Consider the following 27,798-nt stretch of genomic DNA (forward strand, 5'->3'; position numbering starts at 1 on the left):
TATTATTCTTAGGTTTGGTCTTTTCATGGTGTCCCAAATTTCCTGGACGTTTTGTGTTATGACTTTTTTGGCTTTAGTGTTTTCTTTGACTGATGAATCTATTTTCTCTTGTGTCGTCAACATCAGAGATTCCCTGTTCCATCTCCTGCATTCGGTTGGTTATGCTTGCATCTGTAGTTCCTGATCGTTTTGTCAGAATTTCTATTTCCAGCATCTCTCAGTTTGTGTCTTTTTTATTGTCTCAATTTCAGTTCTCAAATCTTGAACTATTTCCTTCATCTGTTTAATTACTTTTTCTTGGCTTTCTTTGATTTCTTCCAATTTTTTGTTTGTTTTTTCTTTCATTTCTTTAAGGGAATTTTTTATTTCCTCTTTAAGGGAATTTTTCATTTCCTCTTTAAGGACCTCTATCATCTTCTTCAAGTCATTTTTAGGACTGATTTCTTCTGCTTCTTCTGCCTTGGTATGTTCAGGTCTTGCAGGTGTAGAATCCCTAGGTTCTGATGTTGCCATATAGGTCTTTATGTTGTGCCTGTATTTTTGCACTGGCGTCTACTCATCTCTTCCTCTGCTCGGTGTAGGCAGTGTCTGTGTCTGAAGGTGCCTCTCTTGTTCTAATTGACAGTCTTGGTCCACTAGGAGTTCTTGGTCGAATCGGTGCTGTTGGCCTCTGTTTCTCCAGGAGCAGCTTTGTCCAATCAGTATTAGTGGGTTCTGTCTCAGGGAGCAGTTGTTCCCCATTGGTGCAGGGTGGGTTTATGGCTCTGGTGGTTGTTGGATTCACAGGGGCTGGGTGTTTGTGTGTGTGTGTGTGTGTGTGTGTGTGTGTGCAGGGAAAGGAAGCTGTCTGGTCCCTGGGGCTCTGATGGCTGGGGCCTAGGGCCTAGAGACCTGGTCTGCCAGACTGGAGATGGGGCCTTCCCTGTTCCCAGTCAATAGAGGGTGGGCTTATGATTCTGGTGATCTGTTCGGTGGCTGGGTGGCTCCTTCTCTTGCTCACTTAGTTGATCTTATTTCCTCAAACTACAGACTGTAGGCTTCTGAAACCTCTTCTGAATGGATCTCAGCTGAGCAGGTTGACCAGTAGGGCAATTTCACCAGCACCTCCAAGTTGTTGAGTTTTGCAGGATTGGCAGCTGGGCCCTGGGTTGGCCTCCGGCAGAATGTTCTTGTCCATTCTGGTCGCATCCCACAGAGACGGCTCCTTCCCCAAGTGCTAGGATTAAAGGCATCCCTGCTTCAAGCTCTTAATTGTACTAAAGGGCTTTTTTTTTTCTTTATTTTTTTTCTTTTTTCGAGACAGGGTTTCTCTGTGTAGCTTTGCGCCTTACCTGGAATTCGCTTTGGAGACCAGGCTGGCCTTGAATTCACAAAGATCTGCCTGCCTCTGCCTCCTGAGTGCTGGGAATAAAGGCACGCGCTACCCCTGCCCAGCTTAAAGGGCTTTTAAAGAAATGCCAAGGGGTGGAACAAAAGACCTCCCCCCAGCATAGCCAAATGCAGACCATCCCAGACACCTGGTGACCATGCACGTGGTCAAGCCATCCCCTAATGCAGCCCTGCTGTGTAAAGCAAGCTCTAATCTCACTAGGAAGCTTTTGTGGGCTCCCTTTGGCAGGCATCCTGGACCAAATGGGTTGCTGAAGGCTCCTTAGAACATTCTACATTTCCAGAAGCAGATAGAGTTTGCAAGGGCCAGTTGTAATCTGTAGCTAGAGTTTTCCTGCCTTGCCCACAGTCAGGACAAATCTTTGTCACCCGCCAGTCCCACAGCCGCTCAGACCCAACCAAGTAAACACAGAGACTTATATTGCTTACAAACTGTATGGCCGTGGCAGGCTTCTTGCTAACTGTTCTTATAGCTTAAATTAACCATTTCCATAAATCTATACCTTGCCACATGGCTGGTGGCTTACCGGCGTCTTCACATGCTCCTGGTCATGGCGGCAGCTGCAGTGTCTCTCTGCGTCAGCCTTCCACTTCCCAGAATTCTCCTCTCTCCTTGTCCCACCTACTTCCTGCCTGGCCACTGGCCAATCAGTGTTTTATTTATTGACCAATCAGAGCAATTTGACATACAGACCATCCCACAGCAGTAATCCATCCAAACCTGCAAGTAGGTTCAGCCTAACAGATGGAGTCTGTGTAAGCTCCAGGGCCTGATCTCTTCAAACACTAAGGGTGGAGATCTGTTTTATCCACAGCAAGCTAGCTACATGTTCTTCCCCACTCAAAACATAGTCCTCCCTCAGTATTTATAACTACCGGCTCATGGTGGAATCCCATTCTCTCCACACCAAACGCTTCCCTCTGAGACTCAGGTAGGCCAGACCCTTTACCACTACCTATTTGCAAGTGTGAGCGTTTTGGGGGTGTGTGGGGGCAACTAAAAACATGAAATCTTCCATTCTTTTCATTTTTTTTTTAAGTTAATGTGTCGGGGTGTTTTGCATGTAGGTACGTCTGCATACCACTTGCATGCCTGGTACCTGTGGGGGCCAGGAGAAGACATTGGATCCCCTGGATCCCCTGAAACTGGAGTTACAGATGGTTGTGAGCCACCATGTGGGGGCTGCTGATCAAACTCAGGTCCTCTAGAAGAGCAGCCAATGCTCTGAACTGGCTCTTAAGAGATGGAGAACCATCTCTCCAGCCCCCTCTTTTTTTTTTTTTTAAGTTTCCATATATGTCTGTATTGTATGTTGGACATATTCCCCCCAGTGCCCCTTCCTCCTCTTCTCACCCCTCTTCTCTCCCATGTCTCCCTAGACCAGCAGTTCTCAACCTGTGGGTCACGACCCCTTTGGGGTTGAATGACCCTTTCATGGGGTCACATATCTTGCATATCAGATATTTGCATTACGATTCATAACAGTAGCAAAATTATAGTTATGAAGTAGCAACAAAAATAATTTTATGGTTGGAATTACCACAACATGAGGACCCGTATTAAAAGGTCACAGCATTAGGAAGGCTGAGAGCCACTGCTCTGGGCAGTTTTATTTCTACTTTCATGATGTACACACACACAGAACCTTTCAGCTGACAGCCGCATGACAGCACTTGGAAGTCTGTACTTCAGGAATATGAAGGAAAGTCACCTTGTTCTGCAGCAGGCCTCCAGAAACCCATCCTGGGTTTTAATGGGTAAGCTGAGACTTTTTACCCATTAATCAATTTCCATACCTCCTTCTGCCCTCCCCTTTCTGATTTGGTCACCTTAGATAGTCTCATACAAATGGTACTGTATGGTGTTTGTCTTTTGTGGCTGGCTCATTTGGTTTAGTATAGTGTCCGCAAGGTTCATCTGTTGCAGCAAGCGACAGAATTCCTTTCTTTTAAGGCTCAGTCATATTCTGTTGTGCATAAACATGCACACACACGGCTCAGTCATATTCTATTGTACACACACACACACACACACACACACACACACACACACACACCTCTGTATTTCCATGTATATATCATATTTTGTCTATCCACCCAGTGGTGGACATCTGCACCGCTTCTAAACCATGGCTGTTGGAAGGATGGCTCTGTGACCATGGCTGCACAAATGTTGCTTTGATGTCTTGTTTAATTGTTTTTATATGTACTAAGAAGTGGTGTCTTAATTCAGACTATAATAACAGAAATACCATAGTTTGACGGGGTTGACCACAGACGTGTATTCCTCACGTAGGCTGGAAAGTCGAAGGCTTGTGTGGCCAGTTCGGTTCCTCCTCAGGCTCTTCCTGGGGTCCTTCTGGTGTTTTATCGACCTTGTTCCCTTCCCTCAGTGTGGCTCCTTTTTAATATAGCTTAAGTTTCCACTCTTAGGACTGCTTTCACTGCATCCGGTAAGTTTAGGTACAACATGTTTTCATTTTCTTTTGAAAAGAGATGTTTCCAAGTTTCCTTTGGTTTCTTTTGGGAGCTGTTATTCAACATTGTGTGTTTAGTTTTTACATCTTTGTGGATTTTCCCACTTTCCTTCTGCCGTGGATTTCTAGCTTCATCCCACTGTCATCCAAATACACACTATCGGCTGTCTACCTTGTCCATGGGTGGCCTAACTCAGTCCGTCCCGGGGAAACGTTCCGTGTGTGTGTGTGTGTGTGTGTGTGTGTGTGTGTGTGTGTGTGTGTCTAGAAGAGAGCAGGTTCTGTTGTAGCTGGACGGAGTGTCCTGCAGATGTGTGTGTGTGTGTGTGTGTGTGTGTGTGTGTGTGTGTGTGTGTCTGTGTGTAGAAGAGAGCAGGTTCTGTTGTGGCTGGACGGAGTGTCCTGTAGATGTGTCGGGACCTCCTGTTCCGTTCAAGCCCTTTCGCTGCTCATTGGTCTTTGGTCCGGTGTTGTCCTCGGTGTTGAAAGTGGGTTGTTCATGTCATGTACTGCTGCCGCCCTACCGTCCTTGAGTTCCGTCAGTGTTTTGCATGTTTTCGAGCTCTGATAGCTGGTTGTGTACATGTTTATAATTATTGAATCTTTCTGTTGACTTGACCTACTGTGGTTAGGTAATGATATAACAAGTCTCATTTCACTCTGGGGACAGTTTTTGACTAACACCTATTTTGCCTGGTATTGGTATAACCTCTGTACTCTGGCTTCCATTTGCAAGGAATATTAATATGTGCACCCTTAGATACAAAGATAGTCCCTCATAGTTAGCACATAGATACTTTTAAAAAATCCATTTGGCCAGTCTGTGTCTATAGATCCATTTACAGTTAACATAATTATGGGCAGGAAAGGACTTACTATGGCCAACAGTCTTCTATATATCTTGTAGCCCTTTGGTCCTCATTGTCTCTCTCCCTTAATGTTTTTAATTTTGTCTTTGTGATATGCTTTTAGTATCTGTTCATTCCTTCTGTATATATTCTAGATATTTTCTGTATGGTTGCTATGGGAAACATACAAAACACTGTAATAGTGTAACAATCTACTTTTAACTGGTAACAACTTTAACATACAAAAACTATGCCTTTTTAGCCCCAACTGTACCTCCATTTACACACTACATATTTTATACCCATTTATATAAATTTCCAGTTATTTTCATGCATTTGTCATTTTTGGACTCTATATTAGAATTAATGAGTTTAAGTAGCAGAATTACATAATACAAGTTACTGTATTTGTTCATGTTTCCATTTACTGGCGAACTTTGCTTTTGTGTGGCCTTGTATTGGAGAACCCGATGGTTCTTCCAGATGAAGGATTCCTTTGTAGGGCTGGTGATTTCTTCTCACTGCTTCTAGGCTTCTGTTTTGAACTCCCAATAGTTTTATTATACAGTGGTCTTCAAGTCCTCTGCTTCCTTACTAGGTCTGTGACTTTAACCTACATGTAGTTCACTGAGCCTCTTGAATTACTGTATCTATTTCATTCCTCAAATTTGGTGTATTTGGAGTAAAAAAGACTAACTGAGGATCGGGGGATGTAGCTCAGAGGCAGAGTGATTGTCTAGTATGATGGGGGCCCTTGGTGCCACCAAACCTAGCAAACAAGCATTTTTGTCTCTGAATAGTGGTCCCTTTGTTCCACATCTCAGACTTCTCACGTGTGTGCTGGCTGCATGGTGTTCAGACATCCTTTAAGCCCTTCATTTTTTGTTATGATTTTGCTCCTCTGACCTGGTGTCAAATGACCTGTTCTTCATAGTCAGCAAGCAGTTCTCACCTGTCCAATGAGGTCTGCTATTGAATCCCTCTTGGGAATTTTCCACTTCCTTTCAGGTATTGTTTTGTTCTGGGCCTCATGCTGGCCTCAAACTTACTCAGGGTGTTCCTGCATCACCCCCAAGCAGTGGGATTACAGGCGAATACTGCTAAGCTTTTCATGAAATTTGGTACTTTCCAGCTCCAGAATTTCTTTGGTTCTTTTGTGCAGTTTTTCTCTGTTGACATTTAAATAATTTTCCATAGCTGTCTATGTCTACTTTACATTTAAGTTCCTGATAAGGAATTTACTTACCTGACACAGAACTATATTTCTTTCTTTTTAAGACCAGGTCTCACTTTGTAGCTCTGGTTGACCTGGAACTTGCTCTATAGACCAGGCAGGCTTTACAGAGATCTGCTTTCTTCTGCCTCCCAAGTGCTAGGATAAAAGGTGAGCCTCAACATGCCCAGCCTAAAAACTCTTTCTTTAGGATTTTGAAGATGTTTCTTTGATTGACACATGGTTCTCTAGTCCTCTGTATGCCTTGTAGGTTTTTGTTGAAATTGAAGCCTTTGATAAAAAGGCCACTGTTAATTCCATCAATGGAGAATAAGATCACTACCACAGTTTAAAGTCAAAATTGAAGCAACCTTTAATTAAATACTGGCCAGGTCCATCTCTGGGTTTCCAGAAAATGCCCCCAAATCAGGGTTTACAGCAGCTTAAGTATTTCCCATCAGGTCTAATCAGGGGCAAGCACACATCCTGATGTACCTCCAGCCTACATCCAATCAGGGGCAAGCATACATCCTGACGTATTTCCTGCCTGTGAACCTCCTGCTCACATGTGATCAAGCACATCAGTGCAGATGGGTCAAACAAACTTGTTTAGGGGAGTGAAAACATGTGACTCCTTATCTCCCATAAACAATAGCCTCTAGCATTTCAGGAACTATCTGTCCTTGGACAAGAGCCTTGCAGATTGGAGGCATTTTTGTTTCATGGATCTCTAAGGCATGGTCATTAAAACTTAAAATGTAACTTTGGCTCTCACATGACCTCTCTCACACTGTTTATAGACTGGCTTTGTGCAGAAGATCTCCATTAGTCAGCCTGGCTGGAGGCTCTGGAATCTGTCAAGCCCCCAGAATGTGTCCCAGTATATGTGGCTCTTAGAATTGTTTGCGTTCCCTCTGAAGCCCTCCTCTGTTGAGGAGCACTTCCCAGCTCCTCCTCGGCACTGTCTGGCTGTCCAGCTACCTGCCTACAGAACTGCATTCCTTGTGCTCTTCTAGTGGTTCTTACCTGTTTTCAGCAGCTTCAGAAGCTTCTCAACATTTGGGTCGTGACCCCTTCGGTGGCGGGGGGGGGGGGGGGCACATATCCTGCATATCAGATAGTTATGATTCAATACAATTCAATTCAGTTCAATTCTGAAGTAGCAACGAAATAATTTTATGGCTGGGAGTCACCGCAATATGAGGATTGAAGGGTCACAGCATTAGGAAGGTTGAGAACCACTGCTCTGAACAATGCTAGCCAGCCCCACCAGTGTTGAGTGAAGTGAGACATGAGGATTGAGTCTCCGAAGTGGGCAGAGGCTGGACGTTTTCTGTCCTGAGCAGCAGGCTCTGGAGGTTTTCCTCCATTCATGCTGCACTGGGTCCCAACCAGTGGTCTCACAAACTGCTCTTCTCTATGCATTGCTGTCCTTAACTTAGTCTCCTGCCGGGGGTGGGGGGTGGCACGCGACGCATGCCTGCTATCACAGGGTGCAAGGCATAGAGGCAGGGGGTCACCTGGGCTCCAGAGTGAGAGTCTACTTCAAGGGTGGATCATGAAAACATGGAGCCCCACAACAGAGCGCCCTGTTGACTCTGCTGTCAGACTGTGGCCTTTGGCTGTTCCTTGGTGTCCACACACACTACACAAAAATGCCAACAGACTTATGAAATAGAATCTTAATGGAAAATATACTTCCCCAGTAAGCTTTATTTATTAACGCATGGACTCTATCAAAATTTATTCTGAATAGCTGAATTATTAGATTTGTTCATGGGTTTAAAGTGTCACTACATTTTATATGAAGTTAAACCTAAACATGGTAAGCTCGGGATGTTTGAGTCCATCCAGATTCATAGTTTGATATCCTTAACAAGCTTGGCCTAATGAAGTCCCTCCTATGAGCTTGCCCACCATGTGTGAACCCTGGGTTCAATTCTCAAGTACTCTAATTTTACCAAAAAGTCAGATTTAAAAAACTGAACCCTAGAACCTCATCCAAGAATCTTAAAAAAAAAAAATTCCCTCTGGTGAAGGAGGGGTTTTGATAGTCCTTAGAGCATGCTGCTTTTCCCAGTTATTTTGGAAACTTGAAAAAAATTACACAGAAACATTAGAAATGTTTTCATTTTTAGTTTTCAGGAAGCATTGAAATGTTTTACTAAATACCCCTTTGTGGTGATATATTGCATACTCCCCAATAAAGTTTGCCTGGGGACAGAGCCAGCCACATAGAGGTCAGGCAGTGGTGGCACACACCTTTAATCCTATCACTCAGGAGACAGAGATCCGTCTGGATCTCTATGAGTTCAAGGCCACACTGGGCTACATGAGAGGAATAGAACCAAGCAGTGGTGACACACGCCTTCAATCCCAGAAAATAATATGGCAGGACACAGAAAGGTACATAAGACATGAGGAAACAGGAACTCTTTTTCTTTAGACTGAGGATTTCATAGAGGTAAGAACTTGTGGCTGGCTTGCTCTGCTTCTCTGATCTTTCAGCTTTTGCCCCAGTATTTGGCTCCAGGTTTTCTATTAATAAGACCATTTGGCAATTCATGTTACACGCCTTCTTTTCATGACTTTGACTACACACACACTTTGACTTACTAAGTGATCAATTTCTGTCCAATTTCCACATGACAATAAGCTTCATGGACTAAGAACTGCTACTAAAAACCTTTTGTTTTCGAGACAGCTTGCAGATAAAGACAACAGACAGGAGCAATAAAGGGAGTGAGTGGGAATTGTCGTGCAGTCACTCGCCAGGCGCAGCTGGCAGAGGCACATGCGGATACAAGGGAGGACCATGTGGATACTAACGAGAAAGGTTGACATCCTTTTCTTCTTGTTGAGAGAGCAGCTGAAGTTGCACTCCTACACAGCAGAGGATGACCTTGAACTCTTGATTTGCCTGGTTCCATCTCCCAAGTGCTGGGATCACAGTGATGCATCACTAACCCCCACCCCCACCCCCGCAGTTATTTAAGCAGATCTATTTGAAGGGAATTTCTTACAAGGGTGTACATCTGCTATAGTTGAGGGTATCCTCCAGAAGTTCTAGAGTTGGGCTGTGGGGCCTAGGAGGAAGTGTTTGGTTCCTGGGAATGGGTGACTACTTTTCATACAGGAATGGGTTCATGATCATGAGAACTCAGCTCTCATTTCTCTTCTGCTTTTCCATCATGAGCTGCAGTAGCATGAGGTTCTGACCAGATGTGGCTGTCCAGTCTTGGTCTTCCAAGCACTCAGAATCATGAGCCAAAAGAAACCTTTTTTCTTTTAGCATATCTGGTTCCATGTATTGAGCTATAGTGATGAAAGATGGCCTAAAATAACATCCTTGAAGGCAAGTGCATATCATACAGTTTCACTCCCCTCCTGCTGGGCTCTCTAAGTCTCTAGGCTTCAAAACTGGTTTTGCCATTTAATACTGGTCACTTATCTGATTCCAGTTTAAGTGTGACTCTCCTTGGTTCAGAATTGAAACTCAGACTCTGTTACTAATTGTGAGGCTAAAGTATGACTTTATGAAATCAAGACAGCAAATTGCAGAAAATTATTCTTTATTGAAAAATACCAATAATACTGACAGACTTCAAAAGCAATTCACGGTTCCAGAATACAAAGTACTTAATACATTTTTTCAATGTTTGTATCTCAAAGTTAGCATTTTGTAAATCAAGATACAAATTTGACAACCTCTTCTAAAATATTTTCCAGCTTTATTCTGTAAGGAGCTGCACAACCTTCAAAGTCAGGGTCACGAGGTCAACAGGAGCACACGGGGCAGGATGCACCTGGGGCTGTGCAGCAGTTTGCAGCAATATTTTTCCACGATTTCTGCACAAGACAGCTGCCTTCCAGTGTCAGAAAATCTTGGGAAACAGCATCAAAAGACAGCCTGTTTTTTTTTTTTTTTTAAACAATCCACACACTTTCATTATAAGATTGCTCTTTGGAGAAAACCTTTTAAGAATGCCACTGTGATATTATCCAATAACTGAATTTTAAAAACTATAACGAAAGAAACAAACTGTTACCATCGACATCGACATGGTCTTTGCTGAGCTGTGAGTAATAAGTCTATGCTTTTTTTAGATGCGAGAAAAAGAGAACGTGTACAGGTTGAACTGAAAACCACACAAGGTATGTAGGTAGGCTCAGGGAGCAGCAGCGCTCACTTTAATCACTAGTAGCTTAGGTGGAGCAGCCACACACTCACCCCCAGCCACAGCAGCACCCAGAGCTGCTAGACTCCTTATGTATAAACTTAGTACCCAAGTCCCAGTCTTTACATACTCCAATTCTTGTTGTCTTATTACATCAGAGCAACAGGATTTGGGGAATTACTAGTTGCTGTATTGAAACAAGTATCCAGCATCCTGGACTGTCAAAAAGCAAACACTGTGACCAGCAGCCTTCTTCACAGCTCTAACACTGAAGCTGCCAAGCACCCCCTGCTAGACAAGCAGTGGTGCCCACAGTAAAGGAGCAGACACTAAAGGAATCATGGCACAACGGATTTCTGAATTCTTTTATCTACCCTTGGTCCTGGGGCTTGGTTCCACCCCCTTGTAGACTACACTTGCTGTTCATTCCAGGATCCTCTTTAAGGAGAGGCATCAAGTCATATAGCGGGTAATGGCTCTCAGAGCATACAGGAGTTCCGCTTGCATCCTAGCTTCTATAAGAAGCAGATTAACATGAACCTGAGGATAAAACACAGCATCATGTAAGAACAGATTATGAACACCACAATTCTCAGTGCATTCAGTTAAAAAAATGTCCCAAATAAGTGTAGTTCTTTGTCCCTCAATATTGTATTTGTGATCCTCAGCTGGCTCAATCTATGGATGCAGAAATATGACTAAAGGGCCAACTGCATATTCTATGTGCTACCGAAGAACTGAAGTCTTCATCTGTCAACACAAGTTCAGACTTCTTCTGGGGTAAATGTCCTATTATTCTATTTACATGCCACTGCATGTCTTCTAGATATCTGTTATAGTTCAGAAAATCTAGGCACTGCTTTGTCAGACTTCTAGAATTTTCTGCCAAACCATCAATTTCTAGAAAGATGCTTCAAAGAGAACCCATTTCTGCCTATGCCCACTTGTTAAAAAGATCTTGCCAAATGGTCTTAGGTGGAGACAGCTATGCCGGGTCCCTGAGGACCGACCAGACCACTTGTCTACTGCACTTCTCATGAGATAGGCCTCTCTCAAGGGGTTCCTGAGACAGATGTTCTGGAATGATGTTTTTTCAGGCTGTAGAGATGATGGATGGGGTTTGAGAGCCACTAGATTATGGGAAGGAGAGTAATAATCACTGCAGATTACAGGGTAAGCCAGCCACCACGAACATATACCTTCTCAGAGTGCTTGAACTGCCTCCAAAAGCTATCATACATTCTTTTGGTAACCTTTTCAGGAGTGCAGACAACAGTTTTGATGTAAACTTTAAAGCTACGATCCAACAGCTGGTTAATTTCGCCATAGTCATAGTCGTCGTATCTGTTCAAAGACATAAGGATGCACTACTGTCAGTGTGTAGTCTCTTTTCTGTGTGCAGCACAGACATATATAAACACGCACTTTTCTCCTCACTGTGTGGGCAGCTAGTCCCAGAAATGATGCAGCATTATAACGTTTAAATGTGGCAGGATGAAAAGCATAAAGGAAGAAGTCAGGAAGAAGAGACAGTCCCGGTGCCCGAGCAGACCATTCCATAGTTGAGAGAACTAACACTCCAGCACTGGGTACCAAGCAACCACATATTCACAATCACCAACACAACCATGTTGAAACCAACACTGGAAAGAGCATGGATGACCGCTGAAATGAAGACTTTATGTTTGTTACTGGTACTGTTACACACCTAAGACGGTAATTTACTTGTGTAAAAGTTTCTGGGGTCAGATGAGGAAAAAGTCAGTGATGGGTGGGGCAGGAGGGCTGGCTGGTCTCTCAGAATCTCATGGTGTCACTTTTAGGAGAGGCTGAGAGGCTTGCATGCAGCAATGTCTGTTCCAACCACTAAATCCTGGGTTTCAGATCAGACAGGCATGCAAGGTATTGTGTTTTCAATGGAAAAGGGAGAAAGTTCTGGGCAAAGTTGGTCCTAAAACCATCCAAGGAGGCTGAAGTCAATAGTCTGGGCACTGATTAGTAGAAGTTAGTTTAAAACTGGTTGGATATACTTTAAAGGCCTGAGCAGTGTAAATTAAAGAGAGCTTGTAGGTCTCTGATACATGGTATCATATATGAGAAAGCCTATTTATCGGATAAATAAACCACGCAGAAAGCCATGCAGTGTGGAATTTGTACATAAGAAGATAGTATATGTTTCTATTTTCTAGAGAACACAGCATGTTAGAAACCTAACAGGACTGAGAGAGTTCCAAGTAGCACAGGAGTGAGCACTCTTCAAAGGGGCTGAATTCCAAGAACTAGGAATGCCAGGAGACAGAAGATGACACAAAGAGATGGTCAGTGACCAACTCTGCTTCCTGCACGTGCTGGGACCACAGCTGGCTCTTCCTTCCTGAGCTCAGTTGTCACTTGTCAAATCCTCACCTGTCCAGCTGAGAGAGAGCGGAGAGCCCAAGCTGTGCTTCTGTGATGCATGGCAACTGTAAACTTAGTTGAGTGTGTGTGTGTGTGTGTGTGTGTGTGTGTGCTGTCTGTCTGTCTGTCTGCGTGCACTGTAGGCACCCTAATCTTCCGTGTAAAGGAAATGTCATTAAAGCATAAGTAGGCAGACTAACCGTATTCCAAACATGCAGTGAATATAGTTCCAGATAGCCCGTCTGAGCATTGAGGTATCGACATCTTTGTGCATTGCCATTGTATTGTAAGTAAGATTGTAAGCAATATGAAATTTCTCGTCAATTAACTGTCCCACATCTGGATAAAGACGATTCACCAGAGAATAACCGTGGTCTTCCCAGCAGTAGTCCTAAAAACAGAGAAGACAGGAATTACGAATACTTAAAACAGGAAAACCTGCTATGAGTCCACCGTGCTGCAGTCCATGAGGTCACCGGCGGCTGGAACTGGTTCACCAGCTTTGAACTCAGTTTCCTTTGAGCTGCAGTTCACTCTCAATTTCTATACTGCAACACAAGAGAGCTTATGAATTGTAATTTGGCCAGGTTTAAGAACCAAGGGAGCCATAGATTTCCAGCTCTCTTCAGCTTTCCACCTAGCCTCCAGAGGTAACACAGACTCCTCTCCTTTGTTCCATGACTGCAGACATTTAAATGTTCCTCGAGTTTTGTGACTTCAAGCCAGCTATGGTAGTTAATGCCTATTATCTGAATACTTGGAAAGATAAAGCAGGGAGACTATGCTACAAAACAAAAATGGAAAGAAATCCGGCTCAGTATATCCATCACTCACCCCCCATCCTCTCGCCCACCTGATTCTCACCCCTATTAACCAAATCTTCTAATTCCTCCCCTATAGAAAGTCTCCTTGACACCCCAAACAACTTGATTCTTCAAACAACTCATAAGTCCCTACTTCTACCTTGCTCCTTACTTCCCCAGAACATCTCTTTTGACATTATGCCGTAACTCTTGGCCACTGCCCACAACCTACTGTAAACTGAGTTAGCATTTAGGGCAGCCTCACCAGGTTAAACCTCTTCCACGATGGTAGCAGGAAGCTTTGTTCTCAACTCTCAGTGTTCAGTCTCTTTGCAGCCTTCAAAGGACAGCTCGGCGGCGGAGACTAAATTATTCCCAACTCTCTCTTACTCAGGCTGTAAGCCCTGCCCTGTGGTACACCCTAGGTACATCCCACACTGAGCTGCACTCTCAGCTGCCCTTTGGTTTTTAGCCCACATCCTTCACATTCTAATCCCTCTCTCTAGTACACAATAACCCTTTCAATTCTGAATTTATTAATTTTCACTACAGCTCAACTCCTCCTTGTGCCTAAATTTTGACCTTTAAAATAATGTTTTAGTTTGGGTGAGGGCATAGAAGCAAAAAAGTCTCAACAGTCAACTAGTTTCATAACTCTAATAAAAAAGTTGTTACTTAACATTGGCCTGTAAGGGATAAGTGGGCAAGTTTAATGTTTACTTAAATACTAAACAATAAACTTACGACATAAATTAAGCTAGAGCATGATTCTGCTTTTGAACTGAAAACTTGACAAAATGAAGGGTCAGAACAGATAATCTGTAAGTGTTGCTAATTACTAATTCTCAGCTTCCCTTTGGCACCAGAGGAGAGCTGCCACTCTGGAGATGTGACTTGCTAAGCACTGAACACACTTCTCAAGTCCAGGGGCATTTTTCACAGGGCATTACAGTGAGAAGTTTCTAAACAATTATGTTATACAAATGACAACTTTACCTGGACACGAAATGTTGGAACATGCATTCCATGTCTAGAGAAATCCTTATAGCCATAACTAGTATCCTCAAAGTGCCGAGATATGTCTCTTGCTGGTGTAACTTCATCATCATCTGAAATGATTTTGTTTTAAAGAAAAGGAAGTCTTTTAAAAGCTTTTGAAAACAAGATGCTAATTCATTTTACCCATCATAAATACATGTGAGATAAACCATTTGTTACACTATATAACAACTATGAACCAACAGTCTCTCCTATCATCCATGTAGGTGAGGATGACCCTGAATTCTCTACCTTCTTGCCTCTGTCTCCTGAGTGCTGAGATTAGAGGCGTGTGTCACATGACTGACTTACGTGGTGCTGGGGGTGGAACCCAGGGCTCTGGGTATGCTGAACAGTCTACCAACTACACCCTCACCCCACAATAAAGTCTCAGTATAAACAAATAGCTCACCACAAAACAGAATGTAGTAACAAGACTCTCTGTAATAAAATAAGCATTCATAGACTTCTGCATGGCTTTCATTTCCTCTGATTGACCTTCTCTCCCATCTGTCTTCTCTAACTCACACATTTTAAGGTCTCAAGGGCCTGGGTTCTAGGTTAAGAACACCCCATTGGGACATGTGCTACCCTTCCTCCAGGGCTTGCTGCCCTTCCTACCCTTTCTCAGTTGACTTTCTTAAAAACGTATTTCTAAGGGGGAAATCTATGCAGTAGCCTTCCTGAAAAGAGACATCTGGGTATGCCTTTAAAAATATATCGAAATTCTCTAAATAAAAAATTTGGGCTTGAGCCAGTGGTGGAGGCACATGACTTTAATCCCAGCCTGTGGGAGGCAGGTGGATCTGTGAGTTCAAGGCCAGCCTGGTCTACAGAGCGAGTTCCAGGACAGCCAGGGCTGCACAGAGAACCCTGTCTAGGGTCGGGGGAAGAAAATTTGGGCTTGCAGGAGAAACTACATGGACCACCCTCCAGCTGTCCTTACCTGAAGAGAAGACGAGCATGCTCTCATTCTTTTCCATCTCGAACCGTGACGCCATCTCCTCCTGGCTCGCCTCCTCCTCATCTCGACACTCCTGTAACTGCCTCATCTTTTCCATGAGGGCTTCGACCTCAAAGAAGGACTCGCTGACCTGAAGAGAGAGCAGTGGATGTGATACAGCGCAGGCCCAGAATGAAACCTAGGATTTGCATCAAGTCTGTCCCATAAAAATCTTTATCTTACCAGAAAATAGGAAAAATAAGCTTTCTTTAGTCTATGGGTTATAGAAATATTTAAATTTGATTTAAGAGAAAAATATTTCAATAAATTATAATGCTTTTTAACCTTAAAAACAATAATGTAATCACTACTTATACTGTTTTAAAGATTAAAATTTAACACTGTTAATTTAAAGCAAAATTGGAAATTGAGTATTTAAAAATTAGTTTCTACTTGCTCAGGTAAACAAGATACACAGAGTACATACAGTCAGCATGTCTATCATTTTTAAAATAGTAATTGTTCTATTTATACCGTTTACCAATTAAAATGAGACATGTCCTCACATGGCTCTGTGGCTGGGGCTAGCAGCTGTTCCTTGCTGGGATGACTACAACAGCGTCTCAGCTACAGGGCAGCTAGAGAACTGATTCACACTGCGGGAACCAGACTGCACCTTTACTCTAACCCTGGATCAAATCTATGCAAGACACATTTCAGGAAAGAAGTCCTAACATCTCAAATACAAATGTTTTCCCCTCCATAAATTTCATATATTTTGCTGAGAACATTCCTGCTGTTGCTTATTTGAGATCCAGGGTCTCAGGTAGACCAGGTGGCCTCTAACTAGGCGGGGAGGCTGAGGGTGACTTTGAGCCTTGGATCACTTCCTGAGGTCTGAGATTACAGGTGTGCATTTTTGCATGCTGGGTAAGCACTCTACCAACTGAGCTATATCCCCAATGCCCACGAACGTGGTGAGACCTCAAAATCTTTCACTGTTTCCTGACTTTCTCATCCATTCTTTAGATGTTAGCTCACGTACTTTGAGCATGGAACCTCTTTACCTCCATTCTCAGCCATTCTGACCCAGCACCCTGCTCTTTCCTTTAGCGTATCAAACGTGTAATAGTTATATGATACTGATCCAGAGTCTGCCTCCTCCAGAATGAAAACATCTCTAAAGGTAAGACTGTACAACAAATCTATTGTTGTACCGTCAATATAATTCTGCATTTTAAAAACTTATATTTCATGATATATGGTAGAGATTATGGTATAGCTAAACCAAAGTATCTCATACTAAGCCCTTTCTTTCTCTAGCAATCCATGGTAGGAAGTGTTTCTATGATGATGCTGGAGGCTCTTCTGATACACACTCTTCCACAGGTCCTGGATATGGTCAATAACCAAACCCAAAACAATGACCCAAAAAGATACACTCCAACACATACCATTTTCACTTCTTCTTTTTTTTTTTTTAATTGAGATAAAGTCTCATGTAGCTCAAGTCGGCCTCAAACTTGCTCCATAGCTGACGATGTCCTTGAATGCCTGACCCTCTTGCCTTTACCTCCCCAGTGTTAGGATTACACATGTGTGTCACCAAGCCTGGCTCAGACTAGTCTCCGTTATAGTCACTAATTTGATAAGAGAAATTACCCACACTTTAACTGTTTTTAGGAAAGATAATTCTTGGTAAATTATATTGAAAATTCTTAAAGGGAAAGGAAAAACAAAGTATGTTTCTTTTGCTACTAAACTAAATCATCTAAAGTTGGGATGCTTTAAAAGAAGTACAAATCATCATCACATCATCACATCATCATCATCATCACCATCACATCATCATCACCATCACCATCATCTAAGAGTCTCAGTATGTAGCTAAAGCCTTGAATTCAACCTGTAGGCTGGTCCCAAGTTTGAAATCTCCCAAGCTGGGTGTGGTAGCGCATGTCTTTCATCCCAGCACTAGGGAGGCAGAAGCAGTTGGATTTCTATGAGTTCAAGGCCAGCCTGTTCCACACCGTGAGTTCCATGATAGAGAAAACTACATAAAGAGACCTTGTTTCAAACAAGCAAACAAATTTGCAGTCTTCCTGCTTTACTCTCAAGTGCTGCAATTATAAGTACACCTACCATGTCTGGCAGCAATTCAATATTAAATGTTAATACTGTATAGGAAATTCTTTTTTAAAAATTTGCTTTTTAAACCACTTGCATCTAAAAGTAGAGTTGTATATATGATAGTCCCTGAAGAACAGGTTCTATCCACTCACTGTCCGGTGCCATCAGAATGAACTACACACATTCTCTCAGCTCACTGTCCAGTGTGATCACTGTAAACTACACACATTCTCTCCCCTCACTGTCCAGTGTGATCACTGTAAACTACACACCTTCTCTCCCCTCACTGTCCAGTGTGATCAGTGTAAACCACACACCTTCTCTACCCTCACTGTCCAGTGTGATCAGTGTAAACTACACACCTTCTCTCCCCTCACTGTCCAGTGTGATCAGTGTAAACTACACACCTTCTCTCCCCTCACTGTCCAGTGTGATCAGTGTAAACTACACACCTTCTCTCAGCTCACTGTCCAGTGTGATCACTATAAACTACACACCTTCTCTCCCCTCACTGTCCAGTGTGATCACTGTAAACTATATACCTTCACTCAGCTCACTGTACAGTGTGATCAGTGTAAACTATACTTTGTAAAAGATCCAAATTAAAATCTGGGTATAAGAAGCTGATGAATTAGAAAATTACCACCCCCTACTTTTTACCGTTATTAATAGAAAACAACCAAGAAAATCCAGAAGCTCTACATTACCCTGGCACTAAGACCAGGAAAAGGCAAGACCCCAACTCTCAGTATCCTAGCAGCTGACACATGCTCTCACCTCCCACTTAAAACTCCCCAGCTTTGGTAAGTAACTGGGGGCCACATGAAGCCCATTGGCTAGTCTCGGGACCTGTCAGAATAGTGCTGTGGTCAACCTGGAAGTGATATTTCTTATGTTAATTCACTGTATCTAATGCTAGTCTCAGTACCTGATAAATGCTAGACACTGAAGTAGGCATCTTAGTTCCTCAGGGGCATTTAAGACCTCATCACAAGAACTTCATGTTTTACAGCAACCATGAAAGGAGGAGGCTCAGTGAGGCTTGACAACTTGCCCAGCATCAAACACATAAACCAGGAAGTCTGTCTGTTCCTGTGCTAACGGTGTACAGGTGACCACAATGCTAGTTCTGTGACTTTTCTTTTCAAGCACAAATAAAGCCTTTTTATTAAGAATGTGAGGAACTCTGACCCACTGTATACAGGAATTAAAGTTACTTATAGACAATTTCAACTTGTGGGCCACTGAAATGGTTCAATGGGTAAAGGTGCTTACACTGAACACTCAGTGACCAGAATTTGATCCCTGGAACCCATTAAAGGGAAAGGAGAGAACCACCTCCACGAAGTTGTCCTCTGACACACACATAGACACAGACACACAATTTTTAATGAAAAGAAATGGGGCTGGAGAAATAGCTCAGTGGTTAAGAGCACTGACTGCTATTCCAGAGGTCCTGAGTTCAATCCCCAGCAACTGTATGGTGGCTCCCAGCCATCTGCAGTGGGCGCTGATGCCCTCTTTGGGTGTAAAGTCATACATGCAGTTAGAGCACTCACATAGATAAAATAAGTAAACCTTAAAAAAAAACATTGTTGTGACTTGTTTTAAAGGAATAACAAAACAGAAGACAGAAGGTAGAAGTGAAAATACCTGTCTTAGTTAATGTTCTATTGCAGTGAAGAGACACCAGGACCAAGGCAGCTTATAGAAGAAACTATTTAATTGGGAGCTTGTGTACAGTTTCAGACTCAGTCCACTATCATCATGGTAAGAAGCACGGCAGCCGGCAGGCTTAGAACTTAGACCACAGTCACAGACAGTAGGCAGAGAGAACTGCTGGGAATGACGGGCTTTTGAAACCTCAAAGCCAACCCTAATGACACACCTCCTAATCCTTCCCAAACAGTTCCACCAACTAGCATTCAAATATATGAGCCTATGGGGGCCATTCTCATTCAAAATACCACAGCATTTAAACAAACTGACACTCAGCTGTTATCATTAGAGTCTATATATGTACAAAATTAAACACAAAATAATTTAAAGGGAAAGTTTGGAGATCAAATTTGAATTAACTTCCTAAAAGCAAACAATTAAGAAGCCAGCCTTTTCTTCTGCTGGTGGAGGAGGAGGAGGAGGAGGAGGAGGAGGAGGAGAGGAGGAGGAGGAGGAGGAGGGAGGAGAGGAGGAGGAGGGGGAAGAACACCACCAGGAGCTATCCTCTATCAGGGTCACACTATTTCTAGCCTTCCCCTATGTCATAGTTGTGGACACTCCGTATTACTGGTCCTCGTTGGCTAATAGACCTGAAATGACTTAAGTGTAACCCCTAGAAGAGCCCATAGTTTTATATATCCTGCAGTGCAGTGGTTCTCAACCTTCCTAATGCTGTGACCCTTAATGCAGTTCCTCATGTTGTGGTGACCCCAACCATAACATTATTTTCATTGCTACTTTGTAACTGTAATTTTGCTACTGTTATGAATCATAATATAAATATCTGATATGCAGGATGGTCTTAGGCAACCCCTGTGAAAGGATCATTTGACCCCACCAAAGAGGTCACTGAGAACCATGGCCTCAGCATCTAGACTAGTGAATGGGCACTGGAGGTGGAAATAAATTCAGCCTTAAAAGTTAGATCTAGCCAGGTGATGGTGGTACATGCCTTTAGTTCCAGCACTTGGGAGGCAGAGGCAGGTAGATCTACAGGGCAAATTTCAAGACAGCCAGAGCCACACAGAGAAACCCTGTCTTGAAAAAAAAAAAAAAAAGACCCAACATCTCTATGGTCTTGACAGGTTTTTGAATAAGCCAGATGAGGAAAAAAATAACAATCACAGTAACACCTACCGAAATATTTCCTGCTGAGCTGACTTGCATTTCATCCACACTGTGATTGCCATTCGTAATGTCACAGATGCAGTAGTTACTGACAGAAGGCGGTCTGAAGGTGTGGCCACCATCACAGTGAATTTCTGGACTAATTCCGCAGCCAAACGTGAAGGAGGCGAGAGAGTGGTAGTGTGTGAGCAGAACCACGGCGTGGACCAGCTCCGCCAGAGACCAGCTGTGCTCTTCAGCTTTCAGAAGGCCCTGTGGGGAGAGGGGTTCAATCTGAGATGTGCGGGAAGAGCAGAGCTTACTTTATTATTTAAAAACCGAGTGCAAACAGGCCTAGATACCATACAAAGCCTGGTTAAGCTTCTAATTTAAAACATATAAAACCTATAATTTGTTAAGTTTTATTAAAAATCTATTTAGGAATATGAGCTTAACATCTCTTGGCACACTGTCACTTTGAGTCTCTGAAATAGTTGACTTTAAGATGGAACAGCATTCTGTTTGCTTACAATCAGTGGCCGTGTTTCGGATGTTGGGTAAGAATAAATCACATGTTGTCAGTGGAAATGCAGGTTTGTGTTAAAGTGGACACTGCTGTTGGCAATGTCTGCTTTTTATTTAATCAGACCTCTTAAGGGAACGTTTAAAGACAGTGGCTTGAGCAATGTCATTCTAAAGGTTCTCCAGTCCTCAATTCTGTTTGTCATGCATGACTCCTACGATCCTTCAATTCTGTGTCCCAGGTGCTTGGTCATCTAATTTATGATCCTGAGTGCTTTCCTTGCAATCTAACGGGTACTGTATTAATCGTGTTCAAATACTGCACCTTCTTGACAATTCCTCTATTATGTAACAGTGTCTACACTGTCCTACAACACAGATGGACAAGACTGAAAATAGGCTGTAAGTGTTTCTATCATGTGGTACACCTCTTCAGAGAAAGCTGTTTTTTTTTTTTAACTCTAGAATCAGAAGAAACTAGTTTAAGATGTCATCTACAAATAAAGATGAATGAGATGCCCTTCACACCTTAAGAACAGACAAACTCTCAACAGTGACCACAGCTGGTACAGATGCAGCACAGCAGGAGCGAATCGCTGGGAAGATCGTTTCTCAGTCTTCCGAAGCACACTGGGTTACTGTAGTGTGATCCAGGAGTCGTACACCTACTTATTTTCCCAAGTAAGCTGAGAACTTTTGTCTACCAAAGTGTTTACATATGAATATAACAATTTTACTCATAACTGGTCAAAACTGGTACTTATCAGGAGGTCCCTTAAACAGATGAATGGGAGTGTCATTCAGCAATAAAAATAAATGATCTATGAAGTCATTTGAAAAAGATAAGAACCAGACAAGGTAGTTCACATCTGTAATCCCAGCACTCCCGAGGGTGAGGCAGGAGGATCAAAGTTCAAGGCCTCTTGGGCTACACAGCAAGTTCCAGGCCAGCCTTGACTACATAGCAAAGCAAGAACCTCTCTGAAAACAGACAAAAAGTACTCAAGTAAAAAGATAGAACCTCATATACATATTGCTAAATGAGAGTCGTCTGACTGATGTTCTGGAAATGGTACAATGTAGACATAATTAGAGGTCAGCATGGCACAGTGACTACTTATTATACAGTACTGTACAGTAATGGTAACGTGTTGTCATGCCCTTACAAAGAGCAGGTTCTGGTGAGAACTATGGACTTTAGATAACAACAGTATACCAACATTGGCTCATCACTCACAAGTAGATGGACCACACAAAGTCCACAGGACAACAGCACAAAAATGTGTCTCAGATCCTTCTGACTTTGCTTCCCTTTTCTCCCCTTCCTCCTTTCCCTTCCCCTCCTTTCCTTGAATACTCAGTCTCACATACCCAAGGCCAGTTTCAAACTCGCAGTGACGGTGACCTTGAACCACAAATCCTCCTTCCTTCCTTTCCTATCTCCGAAGTGCTGGGATTACAGGCTTGTTGCAGCACGCTCGTCTGTTCAGTGCTTGGGAATGAAGCCAGGGCTTTGTGCATGCTGGACTCCACCACCGGAGCCACACCCCAACCTCTATCCAGTTCCCTACAAACCCACAACTGTTCTGAAAAGCAGTACCACTTTAAACACTGAAGATGTGTTATTTCTCTCACACGTACCTCGATGTGTTCTTTGGTGATAAGCCAAGGCCTGTGGGCTAATACTTTGTTAAGTTCTCCTAAATTCTGTAGTTTTTGAGGTGCATTCTCTAAACCATTGAGCCACTTGGGATCCCCACCAACATGAAGGAAGTCATTTACATGTAGATTCACTAGGTAGGAACACTGATGCCTGGCTGCGGCCTTCACAGAAAATAAAAAGACGTAATTATGTTAAAAGTTTTCTTTCCAACATACAAAATAGCCTTTTGCTTATTCTGTTTTAAGTTTTCCAGACTATAGAAATACACATATTATTTAGAAATTAAAAAAAAAACTAAATCAAATATACCATAGGAAACATCTCAGAAATATTTCAGTAACAAAATATTGCTAAAAAAAAAAAATGAACTTTAGAAATGTTGTCTAAAGTTGTCCCGAGACTAAGGACTGTGTGGGGTCTTTTCACTTAACTGTCAATCATTACACACACACAGTGAACAGGCTTACCACCAGCATGCCAACACAAACCATTCATAACAATGCTACGACCCTAGCATTTGGGAGGTCGAGGCAGGAGGCCCAGGAACTCACGGTCACCCTTAGCTACACAGCAAGTGTGAAGCCCGTCTAGGCCACACAAGACTTTTGCCAGAAAGATAGGGAGGGAGAGGGAGGCATCGCTGACGTCTTATGCTGTACTTTAACCTCTAAGACAGACCGCTTCTGGACCACCAAGACGGCTTAGTGGGTAAAGGCACCTGCCACTCATCTGTCAACCTGAGTTTAATGCCATGGTGCAAGAAGGAGAGAACTGACTCCTTCAAGTTGTGTCTCTCTCTCTCTCTCTCTCTCTCTCTCTCTCTCTCTCTCTCTCTCTCTCTCTCTCACACACACACACACACACACACACACACACACACACACACACATAGTGGAAGAAGGAGAGAACTGACTCCTTCAAGTTGTCTTACACACACATGTACACACACAAATGTAAAGAAAATCTTAAAGGAATAGTTCTTAGGATTGTATAAAACTACATGCAGTACTTTTTGTTATACTTGAAAGCATACTTATTTAAAACCAGGAAAAACAAGCTATCTGGTAAGACTGATTGCAAGTCAGAATATAAGTATTTTTCCCTGCATCAAAAGCACTAACTCTCTTAAAGACATTAACAAAAACAGGCAGAAAGAAGTTTTCATTATGTGTTTACAAACCATTATCCCAATGTAGTGCCGATAATGGAGGGGTAGCGGCCCGTCCATCTGCAGTAGATAGTGTTGAGTTTTCAAGAAACTTTCTAAGTATTGGGGGTGGAAAACCATCACTAATGTAATGTTATCCAAACGACCCAAAGCAGCAAAGGAATCTGCAAATACAGCATGCATCTGTGCGTCTTCGCTCCCCACTTGTAGAATCTGTGTGAACGAGAGAAAACTACAGTTACATAAACTATAAACTGGTGTTCAAGAAAATATGAATGGGCTGCATTGTTCCATTTAGCAGTAGATTAAATTTTACTTAAGAGGGGTTCTGAATTTAAACTTGTAGCGAAACAGAAGAATAGTCCATTATATGGTGGGGATAAACAACAAGGACTGAACTGAACTTTAGTTAAAGGGTATCTAGATAGGCTACTTGCAGACCTGACAAGAATCCAGATCAAGAGGCAGATTTAGACTGCTAAGCACCCAGAGCTTGCAAGCAGACACTAAACCCTTTCTTTACAACACTATTTTAATTTCATGAAAAGAGAACCACAATTAATAGCAAATAGTTCTATGACAACAGAGCACAGATACTTTCCCATGAGTAGAATTAAAGGTCCAGTCTAGCATTCGTTAGTACCAACCTGTGGAGACGGACAAGCCTGAGCACTTCTGTTTCCAAGCATACCTAAGCAAGATCTAAATAGAAGCAAGCAGAGGACGAGTTGAAAACAAGCCCCAGTTTTACTTGATTAAATACGGGTGCTTAAATGCATCATGAAATACTAGAAATCAACCTGACTACGACAGCTTTCTAATCCTATAAACTCAGTGCCAAAGCATGACTAACTCTGAATAACAGTGTAAAACATGTTGTTGACCAGCGATGATTTAGATGCCAAGATGTGGGTCATGAAAATGTTTCCTTAAAAGCAGGCAGTTCACCATGTACTTTCAAAACAGCATACCTCCTTCTCTGGGATGAACCTGCTTGGTCCATGTCCTAGTGGCCGAGGAATTCTGATTCCAAGTTCCTAGAAAAGAAAATTACACCATCTCAGGCCTCCAGCAGTAAACAACACAAAGGGAAGCTAAAGGAGCAAGAAGGAAGATGTTCACAACAGACAGGCTTGCTTGAGCCTTTCTTCTCAGGGCTATATATACACACTGGCATTTGCAGCACACAGCTGACACCTTACAATATGCCTCTGACTAAAAACAATAAAACCAGAGTTTTGCATAAAGCACTTGGCAGAGAGTCTAGAACAGAAAGTTCAGCACACAGCAGCCAACCCTGTGGGCTGTCAGTGATACAAAACAAGACCAGTGTGTTTGTACACCCAAAACTCCACAAAAGCGTGGCTCCCTGTGCACCTTGTCAGGAAATTAAAAAACGATACCTTCATACAGACATCTTAAACAGGAAGAACTGCAATTCTTACTACATTGATACTAACACCTCAAGTAAGCAGAGAAATTAGGACAAGTAAAAACTAGTTAGCTAAATTCACAAAAGGGAAAGGACTACAGTGAGGTGTGCTTTCTCTGTGATGAAGTGAAATCACTTCAGGAAAACTAATTTTGTTTCTAAGTTTGTTTCCCTTGTTAATTTCTGCCTTTTGATACAATCTAGAATTCTTTCTCTTACACTTGACAAGTTTACTAACAGGGACAGATAGCCCAAGGTTAGGACCTCCTCCCTCAGGACAATGTTCTTAGATAAAATCTCCACATAACCATAATAATAAAATTCAAGGGCAGTCAATCCAGTATCACTTTTAACACTTAAAGTAAATATAACTAATGAGTAATTCTTATTGATAAAATTATATTACACACAAATACTATTTTTCATTTAGATGAAAATGGAGCCTGCAGCTGTGCATAAAACCTGAGTTCCATCCCAGAACCCACATGGTGGGTGGACAGGTTCACTGTGGCATGAACACGCATGCACCCACATTAAAACAACAACAACAAACCATTTCTACTGTCCCCACTGCTTCTAAAAATTCATTCTCTAAGCCAGACACTCCCTATTCCTGCTCTCTGTGTGCATGCACTGTGTGTATGTATGTATGCCTGCATGTGTGAACATGGGTGAGTCAGAGGACAGCCTTGGGTGTTGGTCCTTGCCTCCCCCTGTGTGGGACAGGGGTCTCTTGTTTTTCCACTCCGTGTGCCAGGCTAGCTGGCCCTTGAGCTTCTGGGGGATTTCTGTTTCTCCCTTCCGTCTTCCTGTAGGTCTGCTGGCATTACAGATGTTGACACTATGTATCCAGCTTTTACATGGGCTCCCAGGACTTGAACTTAGGTCCTCACATTTGTGGGGTAAATGCTTGTACCCACCGAGCCATTTCCCCAGCCCAGATGCTTTGCTTTTAAGAACTGGGAGGAACAGAGAGAGGTGAGAAATTTGGGCTGAGGGAATGAGAAACTTGTGAATATAATGAATTTAAAAAATTCAGGCCAGGCTAGGAATGTAGCTTAGTTGGTAGTGCTTGTCTGGTGTAAACCTGTAATCCTAGCACTTGGGCAGTGGATCAGAAGTGGATCAGGCAGGAGGATCAGAAGTTCAATGTCATCTTCAGCTACACAGCAAGTTCTGGCCCCCACCCCAACCCACCCCAACCCACCCCTAAAACAGCAGGCAGGATAAGAGGACCTTTATCAGGAGAATCCAAAGTAGACTACTTGGCCCCTGAATCCAAGATGTATCAATTGTATTGTATCTATGAAGTCAAATTTTCCTGGACGTTGGTAGCTTCTTATTGTTGCTACTCCACACTCACAATGAAGATAGTGTATAACATTATACTTATTTGAGTTACACTTCACTAGTCTGGTCACACAGGTGTCTCAGTTTAACAATGTATAATAAGTTCCAGGAGAGAATCTGTTCCTCTTGAAACAAATATAGCTGTTTATATAAAGCAATGACCCCATTAGCCTAACTTCTAATTGACCAAATTGTATACATGTTAAACAAAATTCACTGGGAAAAAGTACAAAGCTGAGGCCAACACTTACTCTTTCCTTCATCTTACAAATTATCTAAACAGTATGTATTTAGGGTTTCAAGTGTTTATTACTCATTCTGTAACTCAGACATACACTATGCAATACCTAGGACTTCAGGATAGCAAAGGATGCCATTTCCAAAAAGATTATTTAACAAATAATCTTGAGACAACTAGTAGTCACTCAGAAAAAAGGAAGTTAGAGCCCCAAATCATATTTTAACCCACAATAAATCAGAATTAAATATGAAAAAACAACCCCTCTCCCAAAAATAGTTCCAACAAATGCTTGTGGAGTGAAATACCCAATAATGCTACAAAACCCAGAAGTCAAAATTAAAGACTGATAAATTTGATTACAAATCAGGTTTCCATAGGAGGAGGATACAAAGTCTAAGATAAACAGAAAACTTGAAAGATGCTCGCAAAGAGTCATAGACAGTCTACAGAAAAGGAATAAGAATGACTGAAACCATGCTCAAGTCTCCCTCCCCGCAAACCCTCACCACATTAACTACAGAGACACCACTTTTTTTTTTTTTCTTCAAAAAAGAAATCTAAGATGGAAAAGTCTGAGGCTGAGAGAGGAAAAGTCTAAAGGCACCTTTACTCCCAGCACAGGCAGGTGGATCTCTGAGTTCTTGGCCAGCCTGGTCAATTTAGTGATATGATAGCCCAGGACAGCCAGGTCTATGAAGAGACCATCTTAAAAAAAAAAAAAAAAAAAAAAAAAAAAGATGAAAAAGTATGGTACCAGTCTGTGTTTGAGAAAGTGGAAAAACTGTCACTTGCTGCTAATGCATGCTGGAAAGATATATATATATATATATATATAATATATAATATATATATATATATATATATATATATAGGAAAGTACAAGGAAGAGTAAGGAATACAAATTGCTGCAAGTTCTAAAGGAGGGCAGTCTGCAATGTAGACGAAAACCAAAAAGTCACATGTTCTTTGAGTCAATAATTCTATCTTCAGTGGGAACCTACAGACCTATTCACATGTAAAGGCAAATCTGCAAAACCTAATAAACAACCTAAGTGCTAATCAATGTAAGACTGAAACGTTCAACAGAGCAACAGAGCCGAGGTTCTGCAGAAGAATGAACCGGAACATGTGTGTTACTGCTTGAAACATGTGGGTAGTATTTCTTTAGATGACACCAAAT

At 42.3% G+C, this 27,798-nt stretch overlaps 1 protein-coding gene across 2 annotated transcripts in view; it reads right to left on the bottom strand.

The window, feature by feature from the left end:
* Positions 1-9,838: 9,838 nt before the first annotated feature.
* Positions 9,839-27,798, bottom strand: part of Sesn1 (sestrin 1) — a 98,415-nt gene continuing 80,455 nt past the window's right edge. For both annotated transcript variants that reach the window (XM_028890256.2, XM_028890257.2), the window contains exons 2-10: positions 24,567-24,632; positions 23,608-23,808; positions 22,406-22,588; positions 20,273-20,515; positions 15,290-15,437; positions 14,302-14,414; positions 12,703-12,893; positions 11,305-11,449; positions 9,839-10,645 (exon numbers count right to left, since the gene is read on the bottom strand). In XM_028890256.2, coding sequence (XP_028746089.1) covers positions 10,559-10,645; positions 11,305-11,449; positions 12,703-12,893; positions 14,302-14,414; positions 15,290-15,437; positions 20,273-20,515; positions 22,406-22,588; positions 23,608-23,808; positions 24,567-24,632 — 1,377 coding nt within the window. In that variant the 3' untranslated portion in view covers positions 9,839-10,558. The remainder of the gene's footprint in view (positions 10,646-11,304; positions 11,450-12,702; positions 12,894-14,301; positions 14,415-15,289; positions 15,438-20,272; positions 20,516-22,405; positions 22,589-23,607; positions 23,809-24,566; positions 24,633-27,798) is intronic.

Source organism: Peromyscus leucopus, chromosome 8a (genome assembly GCF_004664715.2).
Source record: "Peromyscus leucopus breed LL Stock chromosome 8a, UCI_PerLeu_2.1, whole genome shotgun sequence".
Lineage (NCBI taxonomy): Eukaryota > Metazoa > Chordata > Mammalia > Rodentia > Cricetidae > Peromyscus > Peromyscus leucopus.